Source organism: Olea europaea, chromosome 13 (assembly GCF_002742605.1).
Source record: "Olea europaea var. sylvestris chromosome 13, O_europaea_v1, whole genome shotgun sequence".
In the NCBI taxonomy this organism is placed as follows: domain Eukaryota; kingdom Viridiplantae; phylum Streptophyta; class Magnoliopsida; order Lamiales; family Oleaceae; genus Olea; species Olea europaea.
In genome coordinates, this window is record NC_036249.1 from 25,054,016 (window position 1) to 25,075,764 (window position 21,749).

General features: G+C 37.5%; 1 protein-coding gene and 2 pseudogenes across 1 annotated transcript; 1 reads left to right on the plus strand and 2 right to left on the minus strand.

Annotated features, from left to right (window-relative positions):
- Window positions 1–727: 727 nt before the first annotated feature.
- LOC111408584 (expansin-A10-like) lies at window positions 728–1,934 on the plus strand. Its single transcript, XM_023038329.1, has 3 exons — window positions 728–857; window positions 958–1,270; window positions 1,631–1,934. Exons 1-3 carry the CDS (start codon window positions 728–730, stop codon window positions 1,932–1,934), a joined length of 747 nt encoding a protein of 248 aa, XP_022894097.1.
- Window positions 1,935–2,721: 787 nt separating this feature from the next.
- LOC111408004 lies at window positions 2,722–9,453 on the minus strand (annotated as a pseudogene).
- An 8,475-nt stretch (window positions 9,454–17,928) lies between these two features.
- Window positions 17,929–18,962, minus strand: LOC111408585 (annotated as a pseudogene).
- Between the last annotated feature and the right edge of the window lie 2,787 nt (window positions 18,963–21,749).

Here is a 21,749-nt window from a genome sequence, read left to right on the forward strand (position 1 = left end):
GGGAAGAGTCTCGATCGATCGCTGTATTTCGACTTCTATTTACTTCTTTATTCCAATTCAACAAATGTTTAAAAACAATAATAGACTATGGAGTCCATTTCAACATTACAAGTTTACTTTGTTGTTGCCACCATAGATTTGAGTTTTATATTAACTGACTTAACATGTTGTTTTCCTTTTATTCATCTATAAATAAGAATAAAGTGAAACATATAAAATTATGCACGTGCACCGCCTAAATTATCAGTTGAAAGCCATTAAAAATGAGAGCTAAGTTCAACCCATTTTGAGAAGAGAAGGTCCCAATTAAGAAAAAATTAATTAATAAGCAATAATTTTGTTGTGAAATTAAGGCCCCGTTTGGTAGAGTTTTTTCACCTCAAAAAATTGATTTTTTGACTGTTATTTTACTATTCTAGCCATCATTTATTACTTCTTCACTCATATGTGGCCCTCACTTTTATCTCTAACGGTCAAAAAATCAATTCTCAAAATCACTACCAAACAGGCCTTAAATTCAATCCGTTTTTCAGGTTTGTCCGGTTTCAAACGTAATAACTTGTTACTTATTTCATTTTAGTCCCACCCTAACCTTCCTATATATAGCCATTCCATTTTCATTACTAGAAATCAAGAATTTCAAAAATAAATAATTAAAAATAAGTCACGCGCTAGACCCTAATTAACCCTAGTGTGCTCACTTAAAATGACTAGCAAAGTACAATACATGCATTTTCTTTTATTGGTTTTCTTTTTATCTTTCCATAACACATACGCGTATGGTGGCGGCGCCTATGGTGGTTGGAAAAGTGCCCATGCAACATTTTACGGAGGCTCCGATGCTTCCGGCACAATGGGTACGTTAACGATGTAAAGTAATTGCTTTTTTCTCTTAACAATGTTGGGTCCAGTCCAGTATACAAAACACGGCATCATTATTTTTATGTATATGTATAGGTGGTGCATGTGGATATGGTAACTTGTATAGCCAAGGTTATGGGACTAATACTGCTGCATTGAGTACTGCCCTTTTCAACAGTGGGCTGAGCTGTGGTGCCTGCTATGAAATGAGGTGCAATGACGACCCGAAGTGGTGTCTTCCGGGAACTATAACCTTCACCGCCACCAATTTCTGCCCACCAAATTATGCATTGGCCAATAACAACGGCGGCTGGTGCAATCCACCTCTTCAACACTTTGATCTCGCTCAGCCTGCATTCTTGAAAATTGCACAATATCGTGCTGGAATAGTACCAGTGGCGTATAGAAGGTATAATGCAAATACTTAAAACTTTAAATTCAGAAATTATGTAATTTCATTTTTTATTTCATATTTTATTGAATTTCACTGTCACCAAACCTTCATTTAAACTTCCAAAATGAGCTGTAAACGATGGAAATGCATAATTGGATCACGATGCAATGCCTAAAACACATGTTTAGCCCTGTCGCCCTATATAAACATTCTACATGTGTACAAGAAGTTTGGCACAAAGATACTTAGAAATTGCATGGTGTCATTCTTATAGTAATCATACTGCAGTTATCTTACTTTTTACGCACGTTTTCACCTATTTAGAGGACACAAGTGGTATTGCTTAATGACATCGTTTATGTTACTTTTTGACAGGGTTCCATGTGAGAAGAAAGGAGGAATGAGGTTCACCATCAATGGCCATTCTTACTTTAACTTGGTGTTGATAACAAATGTTGGAGGAGTAGGAGATGTGCATGCATTGTGGATCAAAGGGTCACGCACTGGTTGGCAAAAAATGTCAAGAAATTGGGGCCAAAATTGGCAGAGTAATTCTTACCTAAATGACCAAAGTCTTTCTTTTAGAGTTACAGCCAGTGATGGCCACACAGTTACCAGCTACAACGTTGTACCAGCAAGCTGGCAATTTGGACAAACTTTTGAAGGAGGCCAATTTTGATCAAGTCCTAAGAAACATATTTGTCTCTTATTATTTATGATTCTATATTGGCAATGCAGCTGTATAGCTTTTGCATTGTAGAAGTTTCTAAATTCCTATAGATAAATTATGTGTGTATAATGTTTTCTATGCAGTACCAGAATGCATTGAATAATATAATGAATTTTAACTTCTATTTTTTCCTGGCTTATTGAACAAACCATAATAGTGGCGTATAATTTAGACCGGTTGGATATTGAATCAAGATGTTATTTTTGCAGCTTTTGTCTTAAATTTTGTTTTATAATAATTGTTATTTTTATTCTCCAATCCATTTGTGGTTATTAATTTACACGAAATTTGTGAACAAGTCATTGTCCTATGAATGAAATACATCTGTCTTTCTAATAAATAAACAAGTAAAGCCCATTTTCATAAAGGGTGCTTTTCCAAATCATAATTCTACTAAGTATGAGATTGATTTTATGTGAAACACAGTTAACTTTTTTCTCATCTATCACGGTATGTATCGTATCAAGTTTATTTAGACTTGAATCGAACTTATAATCACCTTCCATCTCTTGACATGAGACCTCACGCCATTCGTGCAGTCAATTTTTGTTTTAGATATTGTTACATTAAGTGGTCCATAAGAACAAGTCAATACTTTTCTTTTAAGCTACTTATTTTGCCAAACGTGTGTAGATTTCATCTCACTCTACGTGAAACCAACATTTCAAACTTCATCCCATATATTGATTTCCAAACTCATCAGGCAAAAAAAAAGAAAAAGAAAATTACACATCCAAAGCCACCAAAACTATTAGTAAATACAGTTAACTAAACTCGGATAATCCACTAAATGCATGATGAACAAGGTAGCATGTACACAAAAATCAAAACCTCTATCATATGATAAAGGGCTGCACATCATAAAAACTCACAGATGAACTCAGTAATTGAGCAATGAATACTTCACTCTAACTACAATTTTCCCTTTCTCTACACTGAGTTTTCCACCTGTAACTAACCATTGTCCTGGAGGATCTTTTGGGCCCTTGCTCATTTCCGACATATCAACGAATTTCATCAACTTGTTGCCCACATTATTTTCTCTGGAACTTGAACTCGAGTCGTCGGAGTTACTTCCACTGGAAAACTGTTTTCTTGACTTATCGCTTGAAACGTGATCCCATAATGATCTACGGATTGTGCATCCCGGAAGCCTTGAATACAAAAGCTTCATATGCAAGACATTTCTGGACCCAAAATCCCACACCCCAAGTTGAGCTCCAGTGACTATGTACACACCAGAGATAGCACCGCCAATGAAGGTCTCAGAGCTTTCAATGGGTTCAGTGCTGACATGGGAAAATTTCTTCCACTTCACTGGCTCAAACCATCTGCTGTCTTGCTCTTCAGGACCCTGCCATTTTGGCGCACCTATTGCAATATGCATATCCCAGTATGGCTGGAGAATCTTAGGAAGAGATGCCAAGTGTTGAAGATGAATACTAAGTCGATTTTGTTTGATTCCTTCAAGACATAATTGCATACCAGTTACAGGCTTGCGTCCAACAGATACCTGTGCCCAAATTAAGCCAAGTTACGATGATATACTAAACAATGTACAATACAGGAAAAAGGTTTGAGGAAACATGCATTAGCTCTCTGATGACATCCAATTAATAGTCGACTCTGCAATGAAGACTAATGGACTAATATGAGTAACCAACCTCACCTCATTCAGGTTTTCTTCCAAAATAATGTAATTCAATATTCAAAAAAAAAAAAAAAAAAAAAAAAAAAAAAGGAATTGAAAAAATTCAATGTCCAGGGAACCTGTCCTGTACAGGGGCCCATATCCGAGGGACCTGAAATTCTAGGAAATATCTCAGTTCTTCAATTTGAGGCTTGTCTGCACATAATAGTTTAAAATAATTTCAGAGTGGACAATAGAAGGAATCCTGTCTATCACTATAGTATTGCAGCAATTATATAAAAGTGAACTAAAACATGAAGGAATGAGATGTCTTACATTCAAGGTAGAGACCTATTGCACGTGCTAGATGCTCCTTTCCTCTAACTCCTTCAAGAAGTTCTGTTATTGGAAAGAATGACATCTCAATGACATCTGGAGAAGATTGAACTGTTGTAGCCCATTGAGTGTGGTTCTGTTCAAGATCATCCCCACCCCTCCTTCTGAAAATGATCGTAACATCCTGCATCAGATATAATCAAATAAAATTCCGGAAGCAAATCCATTCACGAGAGCATTTATTCTCCACATCTTGTACTAATTTTTTTATTTTTTATTTTTTTTGAGATAATTGCTCCACTTGAAAGGAACGACAAGGTGAAAAAAGATAACGTGGCGGATCCTAAGTTTATTGGCAATATTCTTCATCTTTTTGTTTTGATAATTTCTCCATATCTGAAGCTAATGCAGCGAAGTTATCATCCGAAAAATCAGATTACCTTCATTAAAAGGAGGTAGAGGAAGGAAATAAGAAAGAGGAGGATATTCTACATACTTCTTTGCCAATCCCGGAGAGATAAGGTGCATCAGCAGGTTGTGGGTATATCCCTTGGCTATTAAACAAAGAAGGGTCACTGCCCTGCAAATTCAAACGGGCGAAAAGAAGTTAGGAAGCTAAAGAAATTTGGTTCGTCAATTACGCTTGTGGCTTTCTTGTCCATGGCAAAGAAAGATTATGCCAAAAGAATTACGTAAATATTTGTCGAAGGAATGAGAAGTAAGAAATGGGATGGAACTAGCCTTATCCTTGGACTTCAATAAACCTGAGTTTGTAAGGCCTTCTGCAGTAGAGAACCTTTGATTTCCAATATCTTGAACATAATTTTTTATTTCCATTGTGGACAAAGGTGAAGATAGGTGCTGCTTGACATAGATTACATCTTTACCGCCAATAGTTACTGAAATAATAACATGCGTCCCAAAATTTTCAATAAAACTGTCAAAAAGAACAGAATATAAAAGAATCAGTGAGCATTAAACCTATTAGACAGATGACGAAATACACAAAATATAAATTCTACCTGGCCAGGGCTGGTGCGTCCCATGATGTTGGAACTGCTCTTCTAACATTTTCATGCAAAACCATGGGAGATTTGATAATCTGAATCTTAGCTAGTGGAATGAAAAATCCATCCATGCAAAGAGACTTTGTGGCAGCAGCATCTACATGCTTAGAACCAGTAAAGCTGAAAGCGGCATTGAAACTACCAAGAGGAACGTTCCCAGAGATATTAGCCTTTTTATTGAAGTACTCTATCATCTGCAGTCATGTGATCGAAAGAAGACTTAGCTTACTATGCAAGATTGTGAGATCATCAAATAACGCCACATTAATTAGTTTGCCTTATTTGTTGTGCTAATCCATGTCATCATAAGTGTCAAACTATAAATTTATCGATGGAAAATGGGAAAAGGTGTGCATGAGTTTGACAGCAGAACATGAACATCAATGTTTCTGAAATCGAACTCCGCCAATTCGTTAAAAGGTAAGAATGAGAATCACCCATCTATTGTGTCTAAGTTGCAAGCTAGCATGATGAAGAGAAAGGGAAAAAGGTGTCTAAGATGGGGATTACTGTTAAACTCAAACTAAACGAGATTCTACCTGCACATACCAGCCCATATGAATACTCTAGCATTTGCAATTAACTGAGGAAAATTACAAAGCCACATTGAAATGCTTGTATACTCTCTCTCCAAGCACAAACTCACATTCCTATAGTCCTTGCTTGATCTTCAGCACTCTTCTACAGAATACCACAATCTTCATTGAAAGCATCCTTTATATAAGGGCTTTGTGCATCATACATCAGGAACAATACCATGATTTATCATTGTATTTATTTGCTTATCACATTCACATCTTTAATAACCTTGCAAGAAAAAAGTTGCTAGCTTTGTCCGCAGATATTCCAAGCATTATTCATTGAATTAATAACTATTGTTTCTTCTAGACTTTTTATATATTAACATTTATTGTATTCTTCATTATGTAGAATAAGATACCACAACATCATCATTCAATGCAACCTGTATTATACAATGAATTTCCTCATGAAATAGAACCAAATGGTTCACTGGTTGGTTTGGAAACACAGATCAAAGTGAGGTGCAAAACTCCTAGCATATTACCCCATGTCTAAGATATAATTCAAAGGAGCTTTTCCTGTTGTTTAGTCAGGTTCCAGGGAGTCAGTATAACAAGAATAAGCCTTTTCCTGTTTCAGTTTCGCAAGAATATGCTTTTTGGGTCAAAGAATAGTCTAAAATGAGGTAATATAGATGGACTTCAAAAATATTACTCTGTGTTATAAGACAAATAAGTAAACGAACACTTCCTGAAGAACAGTCAGTGTCACCCAAGAATATGTATTACAAGATCTCTTCTGTCTATCTCCATAGAGGACCCTACCAAGAGAGAACTGGTTATTCCAACTCTCATTCTCTTGATACAAATTAGATAGGCCCTTCTTCCCAGTTTGGGCAGAAACAAAACTCATGCCAGATTCGTAGTATTTCAGGTTTTTAATTAGTATGAACGATGTTATTTAGCACTGCCAGCAGTAAAGTGTCAGGTTGCATCCCACTGACAACAGTTGTAAATGTTTCCCATGTTCACTTTATAAATTCCCACCAATGAGTGGGCCCCATCTAGATGATGTCAGGCTCAGCAAGTCATTACAACACATGCAAACTAATTAAAGGGCAAGTCAACCAAGCTAGAAACTGATGGTTTCCATAATTATAGGTATTGTATGCCACATGACAATATGATCTCAAAGATTTTGTCATCATGATGTTTATGAAGCAAAAATTGGCAAAATTGGAGGAATTGTAGAAATTGAGATTTTAAATTAGTGTTCTTTGCTTTACCCTTTCATTGTTTTGCGGCTAAATGTTGTGCTATTCATGAACCACTATGAAAAATGTTATAAATACGCGCCGAGAACAAAGGTTGTTAGATGGCAAATTAGCTAACAGCACCAGACTTATCTAGGATATTGCATAAGCAGGTTCACTGCTTAAATTTACGTAGTCAGGAAAAAAATATGTTGCTTGACTTAAACTACATATATATAAGCTACCATATTAACGTTAAAGGAAAGCAAGCCAGGTGGAAAATACTCAATGTTACCAAAAAAAATGGAGGAAAAAGAAGTGAAGAAACCAGGTATTAAAACATTGAAAATAGAAAGCAAGGGATAACTTTGATTGTGTAGACAAAAAAAGAAGGAAAAGAATCCCTTGGTTTCTTCTTTACCCTCTGTAAATCTAGCCCCCGGCATGAGGCAGATCTAGTATAATATTTGATCTTTGAAGATTCATTGGAACTAATGGCAGTGAATTTACTAGGACTTCCATTTGCTAGCACATTGGACGCATTAACTGTAGTTACAAGATCCTACAGATTGAAACTAAGGGATATAAACATAATAACAATGGTCCCTCACTGATCTACTGCCACGACACATATGGATGTTGTTGTTGTGACTTCTCTGTTACAGGTCAACAACAGACCGTACAGTACATGATAATACCTCCAAGATTGACCAATCTTGGATACAGCATGATTCATAGAATTAAGCTTACTAATTTCTCCAAAGCATGAGACGTACTAGATGGTACAAGACAAGATTGATAAAAGCGAGCACATTAATCAGAACTAAGCATTTAGTAATGGGAAATACATGGAAGCCATATTTGCTTGTGGTAGGAGCAAGTTCTCTATAACCCATGTTAAAACCATGTGAAGATTTAGTTAGCGAAGAAATAGAGACATCATCTATGGAAGAATCGTTTAAACATTGCAAATCAAAAAGAAACCTACATCACAAACAATTGGATCTTAACTGAAATTCCCATGAATTTTCTTGTTTGCAATCAGTATTGACTTTCGTCATTCAAAATCAAGGTATATGCACAGGCAAGATTATATTGGTTCCCAAACTTGGAAAATAATTTTCAAGAGCATATTCTCCAGCTCACAGTACATCAAATGAAATCTTATGCAAACTTAACTTTTTCAGGACGAATCTTCACATAAAGTTATCAGACACCAACCATCGTCTCTCAAGTGCTAAATGTGTCTCCTTCACAATATTTGGGAAAAAATGGCATCCCTTCCATATTTCTTGGCATGGTAAATTTATTTCATAGTCTACAACTACTTCGCTTTCATACATTACAGGAAAATAATATATTTCATAGTCTACGACACTAGATTCGCGGACATAGAGAAAGAATACTGTCGATCCTTTGTTTCTTTTACTCTAACATGTTATTGAAATTTTATTTCTTTATTTCACAAACTTATTTTGAAGTGCAACATGGGTAATTGGTAATCATGGAAATGCATTTGCATTGTATTAAGCAATTCAGACTTCACCTTAAACTTATAAGTCAAAACATATTTATTCAAAGACATATCAAGCAGTATAGAAAATAAGTTCCCAGACAAGTCGTGCAGTTAAATAAGTATCTTATTGAATACGGAATAAAACAAGTTTCACATGCTCATCTCTATACCACCCAAAAATTTGGAAAAATATTAGGGAACTTAAGAAATACCTCATTATAACTGCAAACACCAAAGCCATCACGCCCTCGGGAATCTTGCGAATTTTTGATGTCCCTAGAAACATTAGGGATAACCAAATTATCCGTCAAATACAAATCACGGGTGTGCTCTTCATCAATTTCCACAATTCTTGACCCTGCCAATCCTTTACAATAAAGCAACCTCGTATCACAGTTAACATCAAAACCCCTTCCCAGTGCCTGCACTGAATTCATAGCTGTATGCAAAGCTGCTGCATTTTCCTCCATTTCATCACCTCCACCTCCACCTCCCCAAAACCAATACTAACAAATGAACAAAACTCCAACACAAACTTTTGTAATTTCAAACTTTAGTAAAATCCAATATAAACACAAAAATCCCAGTAGGATTCGAAACCAAAATACCACTCCAAGTAATCCAAGAACTAATTTTTAAATCAGGTTAAAATACACCGAAGGAGCCCAGTAAAAACCCATCAAAAATACCACTCCAAGTAATCAAAGAACCAATTTTTCAATCAGGATAAAATACACCGAAAGGAGCCCATCAAAAACCCATCTTTAACACACCAGAAAAACTATATAATTCAACAATAGATGAAGCTTCGTATTCATAGATCAGTCATCATCATGCTCAAATCTAAATAACTTTGAAAAAATCTAGTCTTTTAATGCTGACTAAGGGGAAATTACCAAGAAAGATTTGAGCTTCAGTCCAGAATTGATGAAACCGTCCAGCTACACTGTATATCCTTCCCAGATCTTGAATTTTCCATTCATCCAAGATTTTTTATGTTTGCCCCCCCTCTCTCTCTCTCTCTCTCTCACTCACTCACATACATCTCTTAACTGCCCTTAAATACGGTGTGTACTTTCCCTGACTATGGTACCCATAACTGTTCAGTCACCTGCGTATGGTTTTCCTCTTCTGTAAGCGTCTGTCATCATTTGTTTACCCATTTCTGAATCTAGACCGTCAGTTTGCTTCGTGTAAGACAATACGAAATCTAACGGTAGGAAATGAACGTGTTGGTTGACTTGGACTTTGTAAGTGTAACTAAGAAACTGATTTCGTTGCTTGTCATTAATGTAATTATCAGAATTAAAAAAAAAAATCCTAATTTATATTATGATTATCTCACCTAAAACATTTTCTCTTTAAATATCGGTCAACTTTTATTTTTTATTTTTATTTTTTTTTGAGATACAGGTATCCACCTTACAGTGACTAAATCTTGGAGTCTACACCTTGGCCCCTCAAGCTATAGATAGGTTAAACCGCAGGTTGTACTCCAAACTGACTAGTGCTCAAAAGCCCCCCAACTGATCTGCCAAAGTGTCAAGCAAGTCGTTTCCAATCTTTGCACCTTGCCTTCCAGTAGAACTCCTGTCTTCCAAGATAAATCCTGCCTTCCAGGAGAATATCTGTCTTCCAAGAGCCTTCCGGGAATCAAACTCACGACCCCTGATCTGCCAGCCTTAAAGCGCCCTCATCTTTATCAGTTGGAATGTGCGTTGGGGGGCTATCGGTCAACTTTTATTCAAATATAGAGACGTAGAGTAAGCACAATTGAAGCTATAAAATCAGGAGAAACTCATTTTTAATTATATTTTTTAATAAAATAGTTTTACACATGAATTCATAATTTCTCCATAGTTTTAAACTACACATTTTTAAAAACAACACTTCCCAAAAATTTTATTATCAAAAATATATATCAAACAGCGACTAAAAGATTTTGAGTTTGTATTAATGAACTAATCTCTAGAAGCAAAATCTTGGAATAAAAAATTAATAAATATATCCTTAATGCAATAATTTTGACATTTAGACTAAATTAAACTCTAAATAACATGGTAAATGGAATGAAGGATGAGATAACGTATTAATAAGTTTATCAAGTTCGTTAACTTTTAAAATAGCAAGAACGAAGTAACAAATAAAATAATATTTTAGTAAGTTTAATTATAATATGCGGAGCTTTTAAAGTTCAATGGAAATTGAGAAAAACCTTTACTGGTGGAGGCTTTCTATAAGCCCCCAATTTGATCCCCATTTTTAACAAACAATGAATTTTGTAATGGTAATTTTTTTGAAAAATGTGTAGTTAAAATGTAGGATAAATGTTTGAGTTTATGTATATATTATTTTATGAGGAAATTATCAAAATAGTCAACTTTTGACTTTGTAATTACAAAAATGTCACTTTTTTTCTGACATTGCAAGAATGTCAATTTTAGATATATTTGTCCTTAAAGTTAATTTTAAATACCCTAAATATCCTAATTAAATGAGATTTGACCAATCAAAGAAATTATACAAAATTGGTCAGACAAAAATTAAATCCTGCAACCAAAAAAAGCAGAGCATGCATGAAATCATGTCGTCCCAAGAGAAATCCCTAATGCCATCCCAAGAGAAATCCCTAAATCCCTAATGTCGTCCCAAGAGAAGCCGTGAATGTGATAGGAAAGCAAGAGAATACCAAATCCCTAAATCGCGAAAACCCACTCCTCTCTGTGGATAAATCGACCGCCGAAATTGCAAATCACCGACGAACTGGTCTTCTTCACCGAAAACGGAATCCCTAAAACTGTGAAACACAGTCCGACCACCGAAATCGCATAATGCCGGCGAACTCGTCTCCCTTACCGAAAATGGAATCCCTAAAACTCTAAAACACACTCCTCTCACCGAAAACAGAAACCCAAAGCGCGATCTTCTCACTGCTCCGATCTGTAAGTGTCATCTGCCGACTGCTCAACAGTACCCGTACGTACGGTAATCTGTTTTGTGTGGATGCTTTTTTTGTTTTTGCCTTTTGTGAAAATGATTTATGAGTTTTTGTTTCTGGTGTTTATTTGATGGACTATGTATTGCACTTCCCAAACCTGTCATTTTTCTTTTGATGAATGTGAAGCACAAAACATAATACAAGTACATTTTAAGTAGGTAATCCTTTTCGTCACAGTTCAGTCTCTAGAAACAGAACGAGGGATTTGCATTTCCATATCGAAGAATAGCAATAATAAAATCGTAGCTTCAGTAGTGTAGGAGAGATTCTAGTGTCATCCCAAAAATCAACTTTGTTGTTGTCACGATTTGGAATAAATGCATGGCTTTACAAAACTCTTACTGGAAGGGGACATCGGCAGCGAAAATATATAGGCACTAGCGCCGACAGAGAGAAGAAGTATGGTTGATTTTGGGGATTTTATTTTTCCTTAATAAGATGGTGTGTTTTATTTTGGGGACATGAGAGGCCCCTGTGTGCAATTAGAATCGGGGTTACATTGTAATTTTCAAATCTTTAGTAGGTTTTGATAGAAATTGATGAAATATATAATTGAAAAATTATAAACTCCATAAAATACGTGATTTAAATTAATTGTTGACTCTTAGTTTAACTTAAAATTTTAATTTTAATCCTACTAATTAAAGGCTAAAAAGTGTTCAACAGACAATAATATTTATCTTTATCATTAATTTGGATAGATTCCTAAGTGCTAATGGCCGATGTCAAGGTACTATGATTGTTTATCCTTTTCTTCTTTGGTTGCCAACAACAACAACAACAATTCTTCATCTTCCTTTGCTTCCACATAATTGACTCTCTCTTCATTATTTTGGCTGTCAAGCTATGTAAATCACATCAGTTTCTTTTGAATTTTGTAAAAATTTTCATTGTATCTACTCCCAATAAAGATAAAAATTTACACAATATTACTTGATGACATATGACCTGAATTCGAATCTTTTGCTACTATAAAGTGATCGTTGTTGCTAATATTGCTTAGTATTCCGAGAAGTCTGTAGTTGAATGGAAGTTTCACTTATTTAATACTCCTTAGATATGTTTGTAGCTTGATCATTTTCAAAAGTTATATGTTAGACTTTTCATCGTTCAAAGCTTAAACTTTATCTTGTTCTCATAGAAGACAGACATTGCAATCACGTCCAATAACATGTTCAAACTGTATGATTAGTTAATGAGTGATAAGGAAAGGGTTAAATTGAAACTAAATCATTAATGGAGCATTTAGAGGGGATTAAATCTAACATTTGGTGCAGTCTCTATTCTTTTACTGCATCTTGTTTGGCCTCGGATTGCTTCATGTAGTTCATCTCTGTACTTGTCTTTCAAATTAGCGTTGACAATAGATATGGTGTTCAACGTGTTCCAAACAGAGGGTTTCGTGAAATATTAGAAAGAAAATAATAATTATCCATCACATTTAAAATTTTTGATTTCATGATTGTGAGTTGTAACGATGGAATTCTCAAAGTGTTGAATTGTGTCATTTCAAAATTTTTGCCGAAATCCTACTTGTTAGGCAAGCAAGGTCCTGTGCTTGCTTATTTATTAACATATAGGAAATTATTGTCTGCTCATATGATTGTGTTGCAAGAATGTACCTTTGTGGGGTTATATTGACTATTGCTAGAATTTAATCATATAATCAATTGCAGAGGCGCACATAGTGATTATGTTGAAAATTTTCATTGTGAGATGATTGAAATGTTTTCTTATTATCAATTTTACTGTTATGTTTTAAGTTAACAAGTTGACAATTGGTTTTGTAATACTGTTATAAATTTTGCATGTACAATACAAATTTTTTGGAGGGGGCCTAATTTGTGGAGTTTGCCTTATGCCTCTAAAATCACAGGACCTACACTATTCTCTCTCACTACATTGACTGCCGGCTAACTCCTCTCCGTGACGGAAATCTCTCCTGCTTCCGGCCAGCGACGATATTGGAAGTGTTGGAGGAATCGCCCACCGTCTTTTGTATCTTATCTTCTGTGCAATTGCAAATCAACATAGTGCAAAAGGTATACCATTTTTTAAATTTATCTTTGAAATTAATTTTGCAAGGAATGCGGCGCTTATTTATTCTTGTTGAATCATTAGGTTTATTTATTTAAGTTTTCGAAGGTGTTACATTAATGTAAACGTCAAATTTTGCTGTTTGTTAATATGAATTAGGTTTTTTATTTAATTTTCTTCGGTCCCAGATTCCAGTTTTGAGTCATGTGTGTTGGTTGCTATTGGTTGTTTAGTAGTAGTATTTGATACTCGTTTTGTATGAAGGATAAATATTTGTGATGGTAATTATTTACATGAAATACGGTATCTCGCATTGGGTTGTTGGTTGATGTAATGAAAATCTTTTATTGTGGACAGTGGGTGGTTGGCAATGGCAGTGGGTGAGAAATGTGGAAACTGAGGCCATACTCGATTAATTTTGGGTTTGATACAAAGTATTTTCGATTTAAAATGTTGTTAGTTAGGACAATATTTGTGGACATGGACAGACAGACATATATTTTTTCAAATTGTTTACATTTATAGAGTACATGTTTAGTTCCCTCATTTTATTTCGAACTCATCCTTTTGTCCTTAGGTTGTTAATACTCTTCAACGGTGTTCACAGATTAGTTTTTTTTAGAGTTTGTAATTGGTTATTAGATGAATTATACTTATGATGTGAACCCTTTTGCAATATGTACCTTAGAACCCATATGCTACATTTGTAACACGACGGTGTAATTAGACATCCTATAGAAAGGGACTTAGAGGGTGTTTGTTTTCACTTGTAATTGTTTTCGGCTGTGATGACTGGATTTTCGCTGTTATGTACCAAATTTGTGTGTTGGGGCACCATGCATACGTATCACATGTGTCTGTTGAAAACTGTCGTTCTTGACATTTGGCTGCTGCAGTTCTCGACAGTTGGGTGAATCTTGATAGACGAACTGTCGTCCTCGATAGTTAGCTGCAGGCATTCTCGATAAATGACAGATGGCACTGTCCTGCCACATGAGTACAGTCATCTGTCGACACGGGCTTCGGTGACAGTGTCTCGACAGATAACTGTGGGCACTGACGACATTGCACATGCGTTTAGAAATAACATGTATGTCGAACATTCATATCTCATTGCTGCATGTATTTTCGCACATTAAAAGTATTTTTAGTAACATTTTTTTGAGTTCAACATTGCATGCACAATTCGACATAACATGTGTGACGCCGTTTGGGTAGATGATCTGTTCTTATACATTTCTCGTATTACTTGTTCCGATTGATGTGGTTGTATGCTCTTCCGAAGTACGCTTGTTCTTTGAAATATTCATTTGGTGTTGATTTATGGTCTGACCATTATCATTTCATCTGCAAAATAGATGGAATTCCAATTTTGGGTGTCAGAGAATGTACGGTTGCCCGCACGCATCTCGTAATGGAGCAACCTGAAGTACATTAAAACGGTGATGGATCACTTGGACGACTGACTGCGGGATGACTTTCGCAACTGCTACCTTGGGTTTCTTGCTGACGTTCCGGAGATCTAGTTTTTCGCTCAACTAATCCAGGCACTTGTGTGCCGAGGGATCCGTTGCGATAAGTCCCACGAGTTGTGGTTCAATGTGCTGGGCCACCTTACCTGGTTTGGACTGCAGGAGTATGCTATTGTCACTGGACTGCATGCTGGCTCTTTTCCGGAGGGCGATCGGTACAGAAAAGCATTGGAGAAAATGAGGCTCAAGGAAAAGTATTTCAAATCACTGGAGAAGATTTCATGTGCCTAGTTGGAGAAGACCTTTGTCCGTGCGCTGACACCCCGGGCAGATAGATACAAGCTCGGTGCTCTAATTGTGTAAGGAGTTATCACTATTTCGGACAATAATGTTGGCATTGATGAGGATACGCTTTCCCTCGTCGATGACTTGGAGCTGTTTTTTCCTACCCCTGGGCCAAAGTGGGATATAGGCGTTTGTTGAAGGGATTTCGAGGTACTTGAGCACATAAAATGAGCGTTCCAAAGATGAAGAACGAGAAGGACATCGGTTACACAATTCATGGATTTTCGATCGCAATGCAGATAAGAATAGCATTAAGTTTATGTTTTTTGTTTGTAAGTATTCCAACAGTTATCTACATTCTTTGGATGGACACTTATGTGACAATTTTTTTTGTTTTCGTCCAAATTTTTGTATTTGTTCGGACAGATTTGGGCATATGAGGCCGTGCCCGAACTCGACGAACGCTTCGGTAAGTGGGTGGGTGAACGATCGCCCTGGCTCTTGTATTAGATCTCTACCAAACAACCACAGCAGCTAACGTACGATGCGTTCTTCAGGGATGTACAGGTCATGGACATTTTTCATTTACCTTTCAATTATTTTGTTTTCTTGGGAATAGTATGCAATATATTTTAACTACCCGTTCTCCCATGTTTCTATAGCTGCACGTGCATGCTACACTGTGTCCCACGGAGGCCGAGCGTGATCTCCCATATATCGCCAGTTTGGTGCGGTTTCCCGACCGTTCGGTGTAATTTTTGGATGATCTCGCTAGGAGTGTTGTCGGACCACAGTTCCATGAGGTAGCACCGGCCAGTGGGGGACATGACGGTAGGACTGCGGGTGACGACCATGACGATGAGTTCGGTGCAGGGGCCGAGGACGATGAGACATTCGCGAGCAATGACCATCAGACACCAGAGGGCAACAGCGATGATGGGTCTAAGGCTAATGAGAATGGAGACAGTAGTCGTGACACCTCCTGCGAGACCGGTGCTGGTGACACCGAGGACGATGAGGATGTCTCGAGACGGCAGTCGGGTGCATTACCCACTCCAATGGTTGTCATGTCCACATCTGGGTTGTAGGGTACGCGTGGTAGACCGACTGTGACAAGAGAGGACGTGGAGGGCATGTTGTTGGACCAGCGCATCCTCATCGAGATGAGGTTGCGGACTGTGAAGCTTGAAATCATTTAGCACGTGACCGAGGAGTTTCCCAGACTGAGGGACTTAATATCTACTTTGGTGCCCTCGTCCGGTGGCACCTCCACTTCCGCTGCAGCTCCTATCATGAATGAGCCAAACATTTGAGACGACCCCCACGAAGTAATGAGTTTATGTTACTGCAACTTCCACTTACAAGATATCTGCAGAGCTGTGCAATTTTTTCTCTGCGTTCGCTTACAAATGTATTTTTTTAATTGCCAAATTACTTAGATGTAGATGGAGGAGACATGGACCTGTGCCCAGATGATGGTGGTCGTCCTTCGCCTACCGGGAACTTGGAGGTGAATGATATGTCGGTTAGTTATGTGTAACACATATTTGTATTTGATGTCATCTTATCTCGTGATATACAACTGTATTCAATTTCACTCCTTCAGTAATTTTTTTTTTTTCCAACTAGACGGGGAAGGCCGCTTACGAATAGAGCCCACATGACGACGACCATGCAGAGGAAGCTGAAATGCAGGAGGTGAACGGTACGTACGTCATTTTTGTATTTTATGTCATCTCATCTCATGAGATGCAAATGTATTCAATTTCACTCCTTGAATAATTTTTTCTTTGTTTCTAAGTAGTCAGGGAAGGCAACGACGAACGGAGCCCACACGACGACGACCATGCAGACGAGGGTGAAATGTAGGAGGTGAACGGTACTGCGTAATTTTTTTCAACTTCTGTCATCTCATCTTGTCATATGCATATGTATTCAATTTCACTCCTTCATTAATTTTTTCTTTGTCTTCCAACTAGACGGGAAAAGCGAAGACGAACGGAGCCCATAGGACAACCACCGTGCAGAAGAGGGCGACATGGAGGAAGTGAACGGTACGTGCGAAATTGTTTTCAACTTCTGTGATTTCGGTTCTATTACCAATCACTTTCCCCTTATGCAAATAATAATTTATATCTTGTGTTTGTCCATTTCACCCAATTTGCTTTCAACTAGACCCAGGAGACCCATCCCCACCCTCCCCAGCGACGACAACGAGGAAGGCCCATCGACCCATGACGTCACGGAGGTGGATGATACGTGCCTATTTTCCTTGAATAATCTTATTCCATGACTATGTGGCCTCCTGCACACATAACTGTTTCACTAAAATTCTGAAATTTTTTATATGGGCGCTGCCACAGAGTTGCCAGCACAGGCGATTGTACCAGAAAAGGGAGGCAATGTGTGCAGCACAAACAGGCGATGATCAACTCGTGTTCGACGTCTTGCACCACCTACCCGGACTCCATACACGAGAGGAAGGGCAAAGAGAGTAAAGAAATAAGTGAGTTCAAGTAGTCCGATAAGGTGTGTTGTAGTAGTAGATACGTTGTTCGTAATAAGGACATAATTTTAATTTGGTTAGTTTTATGGACGAATATGTTTGCTCAGCCATATGCTACATGTTAAATTGTCTTATGTAGAGTACATATCGTTTTGCGATAATAAATGTTTAGTGCAAGCATGAGATGGTATTGCTGATCAATTTTATGTGTATACGTTGACAAAATAATGTATGTATTGTTCATGAAATGTGAAAGGGTAGATCAACATCAGAACTAAAATGAATATATCATCATTCTTATACATCCTAGTCACATGATTTTTTAAGAAGAACTGATGATTTTTCTTGTCAAAGTCTTCACAAAAATCTGCATGCCTCCCCTCAACCTCACCACCAATTGCAGAGTTGACTCCTTATGAATGTTATAGTCTGCCAATGTTCGGCAGCGAAGATCAGCCTCTCCTAGTCTGGTGAGATTCCCTCTTTGTCCTGAATTGTAGCTTTAACATTATCAATGGTGTCGGAGCTGTCACTTTCATGAGTTATTGTCTTCCCATAAATGTTTAGTGCAAGCATGAGATGGTATTGCTGATCAATTTTATGTGTATACGTTGACAAAATAATGTATGTATTGTTCATGAAATGTGAAAGGGTAGATCAACATCAGAACTAAAATGAATATATCATCATTCTTATACATCCCAGTCACATGATTTTTTAAGAAGAACTGATGATTTTTCTTGTCAAAGTCTTCACAAAAATCTGCATGCCTCCCCTCAACCTCAGCACCAATTGCAGAATTGACTCCTTATGAATGTTATAGTCTGCCAATGTTCAGCAGCGAAGATCAGCCTCTCCTGGTCTGGTGAGATTCCCTCTTTGTCCTGAATTGTAGCTTTAACATTATCAATGGTGTCGGAGCTGTCACTTTCATGAGTTATTGTCTTCCCAGTAAGGGTTTTGACAAAAATCTGTTTACCACCACGAAGCTTCAACACCGAGTGGAGTGTGGACTCCTTCTGAATGTTATAGTTGGCCAAACTATGGCCATCCTCAAGCTGTTTACAGCAAAAATGAGCCTCTGTTGGTCTGATGGCATGCCTTCCTTGTCTTGTATCTTGGCCTGAACATTATATTTATGGCATGTATTGTTTATGATATGTAAAAGGGTTGTTCATTTTTTGGAGATTAGATTGCATGTACGTTTCCTATTCCATGGGTGAGTAAATTTTTTGGTTTGTACGTTGATTGGATGGATAGTTACAAACATTCTCTTTTGTGTCATTTCAGTTTAGCACACACCTGATGCAAGCTGGCAGCAGATTCATTCGGAGGGCTGATTTTTGAGTTGATCATGTGCATTCATCGAGGTGTGATGATAAATTTTTGCAGAATGATGAAGAGTATAGACAAAATGAAGGCTGAGACTAAATCAAGAGTTGAAGTGATTAGCACCAAAAAACAGCCAAAGCGACCTAAACCTGGGTTCATGCCTAAAGGTGTAACTGTGGAGACTATTACTCCTATTCCATATGATGTGGTTAAAGATCTCAAGGGGGTTATTAGATTACTTCAATTCCATATTGGGATATGGTTAAGTAGAACGGACATTGAGACAGGACATTTGTTTGTACTCTAATTAGATTGATGTTCATGCTAGTTGGTGAAGCAGTAGTATTTTGTACTTTAATTTCATTGGAGTTGAAGGTGTTATAAATGAATCATGGTATGTAATGATTTTGTGTGTAATGGAGTGTGGTCGAAGGATCGAGGACAATGATTATTGTAAAATTCACATTACCGTAGTATGAATAATTCGTTGTTATCTTTGCTACGTTGGCCCCAACATTACAACCGGTGTATGTTTATTTCAACATGCCTTTTAGTATAAATTAGCTTGTTTGTACAAATTATAATTTATTTGAACAATGGCTTGTTGTGTCACCCAATGTTCATCTTCATTGGTAGGGACATTAATTTTATCAATTTTTAATGCAATTCATATGATTTAGATTTTAAAAACTGTATTCAATTATGACTAAGGACTACAAAAATTCAATAAAGTCATTTAACTTCCAAATTGATTGTCAATCCGGCTGCAAGAATGTTGCCATTGCAGGTCTTGCACATGGGTACAATTTACTCATAATTCTCACCATTTATGGAGAGAGCCTAGGGGTGAAAGTACACTTAACACCCTAAACCATCACACTAAACCATCACACCAATGGTCAATCAAGTGTTAAGTAGAAATGAAATGGTAGTTGGTTGCTAAATTGTTTTAAATGTCCTCAAATACCTCCAGCATAAAGCATGACTTACACTCTTCAAGTGGGATATATGAGACTCTTTGTGAGGCATCTTGTAGCAGGAACGTATCATAATATTTCAAGTCTGTTTCATCATATCAAAATAATGGCATCGTCCACGGGAAGCAATTCAACCCCGCCAATTCAAGAGCCTTTGCAAACACCGGTTCAACCCCACTATGTCCCATCGTAATTTCTTCGGACGATGACGAAGTGAGTTCGAATGGTGGTTGGAGAGCCATCACTGTCGTTCCCTTTCCGAACTTGGACGAAGTTGCAAGTGATGCAGGTGAGTCTCCGATAAATGTGCTTGAATGGGTCGTCCCATTTATGGATGCAGACGAAGTTGAACATCACGAGGATGAGGGGCAGGGTCACATTCCATCGCCTGAGGTAATTGTCATAAGCTCGGATGATTCAGATGATGACGGTGGGAAAGAAGGTTCAAGTGTTAGCTCCGAGTGAAGAGTCCGACTTTGTTACATGTGTGGGTTTCTACATATGTATGTTTAGTATTTTTTTTTGTAAGGGATGGATTTTGTTACGTATGTACAAATTCTGTAGCATGTAGGAAACTCCCGTTAGCATGTTATGTGTATTTTGTATTTTGTTAAGTGGACCGTCCAACAACTGTCGAGAATGGCAGGCACCATCTGTCGGGAACGACCGATGAACTGTCAGGGTTTACTAGCAATTTTTTTGTGTCTGTAGTATGCATATGAATTATAACATGTATTTTGGGTTAACGAACACAACCTCATGTGTACATTCAATGTACTTTGTGAACAATGCGGGAAGTGTTATGCGCTAAAAATGATGTGTTCGTAATATGCATATGAAAGGAAACATATATATTGGTTGAACATTTCCTATTCCGTACATTCAATTTACATGTGTCAACAATGGCAACAATGTTATGCACAACAAAATTGTATTTTGGTTCGAGGGTGTTATGCAGTACGTTGTGCCTATTTGCGTACTATAATTGTGAACATAAGAGAGAGTAATGTTTATGCGTAAGAGAATGAAAACAGTAATACAATATTTACATTGTCATATACGAACGACATTGGGAGAACACTTCACTTACAACTTCAACCACTCGCGTACAAAATGCTACTTACATCGGACGTGGTACAGTGTGGTTTGAACATGTGGTCCGGTTATAACCAAGTCCACCGTAGTGAGTGCATTTCCTGAGTCGTGTGGTACACTCGTGTCTGGATCGCTTAAGTTGTGTCGGTGGTCTACCTGGAGGATGACGTACACTGGGGGCATAATAGGAGTACTTGTAATTTCGATTGGAACAATCCAGTCCACTTTACGCAAAACAGGATATATAGCTTCACTGTAGGTACCCTTCCAGTAGTTGGATGTGTAATAGGGCGAATATAGATTGTACAATGACTTACCTCTCAAGCAAGCAGCACGGGTTGCGTGAACGCACGGCATACGATTTAGTTAGAACTCACGACAAGTACACATGTTTTTGGAGAAGTCTACGATGTCCGTGTCGTTGGATATTCCAACTTGTGTTAAGTTATTTGTCAAGCCATGCACTCGCAGCCTAGTACATGCTTCGAACATCGTCCATAACTCATTTTCCATCATTGGTGATAGTACGGTACTGCATGCAGTTGCACTGGCTCGAAGTTCATAAAACCACTTCTGCATAGTATGCGGAACGTGATCCACTAAGCACGTGATCGGTAACGAACGGGCATGTCTCAACATTGAGTTCAAAGATTCTACGTTGTTGTTGGTCAAAATATTGTACTGTTGGCCAACAAATAGTGCCCATGACCAAAATGAGAAACCTGCTAACTCCAAGTAC

What these genes read in the sequence shown, in the direction of transcription:
- LOC111408584 (XM_023038329.1), top strand. Translation starts at nt 728, where the DNA reads ATGCATTTTCTTTTATTGGTTTTCTTTTTATCTTTCCATAACACATAC. An exon ending in CGATGCTTCCGGCACAATGG is followed by an intron (nt 858 to 957) that starts GTACGTTAACGA and finishes GTATATGTATAG; the next exon opens with GTGGTGCATGTGGATATGGT. An exon ending in GTACCAGTGGCGTATAGAAG is followed by an intron (nt 1,271 to 1,630) that starts GTATAATGCAAA and finishes ACTTTTTGACAG; the next exon opens with GGTTCCATGTGAGAAGAAAG.